The sequence below is a fragment of the Atractosteus spatula genome, chromosome 5, assembly GCF_055471065.1.
Source record: "Atractosteus spatula isolate fAtrSpa1 chromosome 5, fAtrSpa1.hap1, whole genome shotgun sequence".
Lineage (NCBI taxonomy): Eukaryota > Metazoa > Chordata > Actinopteri > Semionotiformes > Lepisosteidae > Atractosteus > Atractosteus spatula.
The window spans coordinates 18,326,513-18,331,489 of record NC_142710.1 but is presented as its reverse complement, the minus strand read 5'-3'; the positions used below and the strand labels follow the sequence as shown (position 1 = coordinate 18,331,489).

Here is a 4,977-nt window from a genome sequence, read left to right as displayed (position 1 = left end):
TTTTTTTCTGAAAGTTCAGACGTCATAAATATCAACAGATTTGACTGAAATCTAGCCTTTTTTTCTGCTGTGTGGGGAAATGGAGATATCACTGGGACCAATGGAGTCTCCATAGCCATGCAGAAGAAGCAGCTGGAAAATAAAAGTGAAGGCCACCTGGTGTTCTTCACTTCTTTCTCTATGGGGGTTTTAGACACAGCTTCATCATGTGAATGGAATAATCTGTCCCCAATAAAAGAAGATAAAATGAAAATATTGAACTAAGTGGCTTGTCTAGACTGGTTTTCTCTCCAAACACAGACACGTTTCCAGGTTTATTTCAAACTGAACATATCAAGAAGCTCCTACCACAACATTTCAAATTTAACAGAAATTTAAATCCTTAACAGTTAAACAAATGTATCATTTCAGATTGATTCAGTGTAAACTTTGCAGTAGAAGATGGGGTTTATGAAAAGATGTGTTCTTGTATATATTATTCAGAGGCCCAACAATTTGCTCTTAATGAGAAAATTTAATTTTCAAATTATACTTGATGCTCAGCAGGCTTTTATGCTTTTTTTAAATGGACAGAGACTGGAATGAACAGTGAGAGATGAAGTCAGGTGTATAATTGTAAAGACGAAACAGATTAGGCTAAAGCTATCAGACAAGGCAATAACCGGGATAATTTCCAAGATGTAACTTTATGTAGAGTGACTATAGTACCACGACACATGAAATGAACCTTGGTATATTGCCTAAGATGAGATTTAATTCTTTGTGATCAGTGTTTAGCCAGAATCTACTGTTCTGGATAATATAAAAAAGACTTGAGTGCTGCATAATATTTGGGTTAGTTGTTAAATACAGTATTGATGAATTCCTTAACTACTAGATTTCCAGACAATACTTTTCAATGAATCTCAAAATTTCACCTGCTCATTTTATTCACAGAAAAAGCTTTTGCTTGCGCTAACAGGAAAAGAAAAAAAATCTTCTGGAGGACTTTCTGGTATTTATTTCACTCATTGTGAAAGTCAAAAACTGAAAAGTAAACAGATATTTAATTAAGACCTTTTTTTCAGGGAAAAATACACAGTATCTGTCCAGTCATTCACAATTCCATTAATTGAAGATACTCTGGATAGTGTCCAATTAGAAGAGATACTGTAAGCCTTTATATAACTTGCATCCAGGACAGTTACTTCCCTATGGAACAGCTATCGCAGAAATGTCAGAGAGGTTATAGTCAGTAGCCTTTTGTGAATAAAACAGACAGCTTTAGTCTTCTTTAATTGAAAGAATTCTTTAAGAATAGCAGTTAAGAAGCTTTACAATGGTATTTTTCTTTGTAATGCTTAAAATGTCACGGGCGTGGAATAACAACAGTACATCTACAATATGCTACAGCTTCCAACAATCCTTTGTAAAAGAAAATGTCAGGTCAGGCAAACTTCAAATATAACAATTTTGAAATCAGTTTCAAGACTCACCTTGGCATAGATTAAATATCTTCTTTCACAGTGAGACATTTTAGAATGGCAATTATGATTTTGCATAAAAATAAGATTGAAAACCTTAGATAAAGATAATAATATAATTGGATGGTGATGTGTTTGGGAAACAATTAGATGGAAAGACTAAGCATTCATTTTTTTAACATCTAGTGTCCCTCAAGTGTACAGTATATGGTAGCTCAATGAAATCCTGGAAAATGTCTATGATGTTTAAATAACTGGTATAACTTTTAGAAAAACACAAAAACAGCTGTTGGGAAGCAGTAACACAAATAGTAATTTTATTTAATGGGGCCCTGGTAACAATGACAAACCAGTACTCAAAATGCTGAATGTGAGCTGAACATGGGGCATAACGCCTTTCAAATCCATCCATTTTCTAACTGCTTCTTTCAATTCCCGGTTATGAGGTAGCCTGCCAAGCAACAGGCACAAGGCAGGGTACACCCTGGATGGGACGCCAGTTCATTGCGGAGCACACACACACTCACTCCAGGATTTTTGGATTGTGGGAGGAAACCAGAGCACATGGAGGAAACCCACACAAACACGAGGAGAACATACTAACCCATGCTGATACTGTAGCCCTCAGGGTTCGGAATTAAACCCTGAGCCCTAGTGCTGTGAGGCAGCAATGCTAACCACCGCATCACCATGCTGACCTTTTTTCAAATCTTGTTTTTTTTTTTAAATATAGAGGGACTGAGAGTTCTAAGGAAGTGGTTTATACACTTTCTATTTTTAAGTGAGCAATTTTTTTTGTGAGACAGTTTTTCTGAAATACATCTGAGAAACGAAAATGAGTTAATGAGTTAAAATACCTCTGAGTTAATGAAAGTCAACATTAATGGCAAACAATTAAGAAACAGGATGCAGCCAGTCCTCAGAAACATGACATAAAAAATGTTTGGTGTGTTGTGAAAAAGCGTCTTCATTCCAATGCGTGTTTTAAATTGTTTGACAAGGTGCATACAAAGCAGAGGGAATAGAGGACGGTTAGGACTGAGCCACACCAAAAGGGGGATGGGGCGAGTGCCTGGTCAGTAAGCATTTTTAACAGCTTCTTTAGCCTCCTGGCACAGGGGGTCTAGTTTTCCATCTCCTCCTGTAAAAAAACATTGATAAGTATCTAACTGCTCTTTTTCATTATTATTTTTTAAATTATTATTAGTTTAGTCTTTGTTTACTAATACCTCCCTTAACTCTTTAATGCATATGCATACTGTTTTTTTTTAAAAACAAAACATTTTAAAACAGATATTAAAGGTTTATTCTCATACATACTGCACTAACCAGCTTTAGTGCTAGCACGTATGCGATGTTTTTCTCAGCACTTCTAAATTTATTGATCTATGGTGACCCTTCTATCCATGATAGTGATCGTTTCAAAAGCACAAGAGGGATGTTGCAATCTTCTTACCAAAGTCAAGATCTTTAATATTGCATTGAAAAATACACTCTCCGTTTACGACAAGCTCCACCTTGTTCCAGTCAGCAATCTTTTTAAGGACGCATCGATGCCCGTCCTCTTGCAGAGCAGCTAGAAAATAGAAGGAAAATTAATTTATGGATAAATAAAAATAGGGTATGTTTAACGCAACGTGTTTCATTTCAGTTGCACGTTTTCATTGATTAATGCAAAACTAAATTGTGCCAAACATTATTAAAATCATGTTATATATAATAGCAAAACAATATTATACTTCCTCTAAACAAGTTTCTTCGTTTGACTAGTAGAAAATGAACAATAACCGTTTTCTCTTACGAAACAGGTACTGTATTTTAGCTCTGCTAGTTCAACTTAATTTACCTTGAAGACCCTCTAAACGAAAGGTTCTGTGCTCTACGATACCACAGGACTCATACGGACCGAACCGCACTATGACCAGCGAATTTGCAGGCATGTTAAAATACTTCAGCGAGAAAATAAATATATTTTAAACGCCCGTTAATGATAGGCTGTTAGTTTGTGTCGGCCTTAGCAACCATAGCTGCCGACGTTACTAAGGAAGTGAAGGTTGCAGCGATCGAGAAGTGTGTATGCGTTTTATATTGAATCTGCTATCATTATTAATAATGTCGCCACTGTAATTGTGTTGAAAAACAAAAATCACAAGATGCTTAGTTTATAATGTCCGCTAATCTGTAGCATCAACTTTCTTGCGAAACTGGAATCTAGGATTTTTTTTAACGTAACACGTCAGTTTTAGTACCTTAGATGGTTTGTTTTCCGTTCATGTATAAAAAGCCTGTGCACAGCCAAACTGAAGCGTTATTGACAGACGTGCTGTGAGTTATTTTGGCATGTTGTGTAGACTGTGAAGGACAGGCACGTACTATAATGGCCATAAAGAGCTCCCGTAGAAAACACGTCCGTATTCTTCTTCTTTAGGCATAGTGCTCTATTGATCTTCCCCCCACTTCCATTTATATATGTTAGACGTTGATACAGTGCAGCCTGGTGCTGGTTCCACACTGTAAGCAAAGTTTACTTCATAGTCTGTGCAGCTGATGGGTACGATTTTGGGTCCTTGGCTTGCTTAGAACAAATGTCCATCGATAGATATACTATGGGCAGTGCTTTGCTAAGAGCTTGTAGAAGCCTAAAGCAAGTGTTTTAATTGAAAGAAATACCTTTGTTTTTAAAATTCAGCATTATTAATGTATAGTGTTAGTTCATGCACAGACTGACTCAGTAGTGCATCTTCACAAAGCCTACTGTGTAAATTGATAGTGTTGGACCTTTTCCTGTTCTTATTTGGTTTAACTGCTTAAAAGCCCTACATTATTTTTCACATTAGGATATGTCATTGGTATACACCCGGACTGTTGTTTTAGCCAGGTATGGTAAGCTTACTTCTAATTGATCATTTCCTGAGCCAAGCAGGGCACATCAAAGCTTGTAGTGTAACAGACTGGCAGTGTCCTGCATTGATAACACCTTGGGAATGACTGACATGTTTTTTGTTGAATTGCTTTGCTACCTGAAGACGTTCGTGCAAAATTGAGCTAATTTTGTTTGTGGATCTTATTGAAAGGCTGAGGTCTGGGTTATAGATTTTGGTGTATGCTGGGTAATGGAATGTTTGGCCTGTCAAAAAATGCTTTATAAGACTTGCTCCACTGCAGGCTTAAATGTGTCATACTGGACCTGGAAAACAGCCACTGAAGAGCTGTTTATCAGTGGGTCCACATGGTAATTTAAACCTTTTGTGGGTTTTTTACACCCCATGTTCTTTGATGCAAATGTCAGCATCTTTCTGAATGCAAATACTGAAGAAGACATTTGGAGGTCTGGGGTTATCTACTTGAAGGTGTTTTGGCAATCCTTTTTTTACCTACAGTACCAGTAACAAAGGGAAATACAGTACCATTTATTTTATCATCAAATATCAAAAGCTCATTGTGGTGACTTTTACATTCCTTTCATTAAAAAAGATACAGAAACCACTCATCAGTTAATGTAGCATCACACATC

General features: G+C 36.6%; 1 protein-coding gene across 1 annotated transcript; it reads right to left on the bottom strand.

Annotated features, from left to right (window-relative positions):
• Positions 1–2,539: 2,539 nt before the first annotated feature.
• Positions 2,540–3,403, bottom strand: c5h10orf53 (chromosome 5 C10orf53 homolog). The gene is made up of 3 exons (XM_088917948.1): positions 3,310–3,403; positions 2,920–3,039; positions 2,540–2,604 (listed from the first exon to the last, which is right to left on the bottom strand). The coding sequence occupies exons 1-3, from the start codon at positions 3,401–3,403 to the stop codon at positions 2,540–2,542; spliced, it is 279 nt and encodes a 92-aa protein (XP_088774074.1).
• Positions 3,404–4,977: the final 1,574 nt, after the last annotated feature.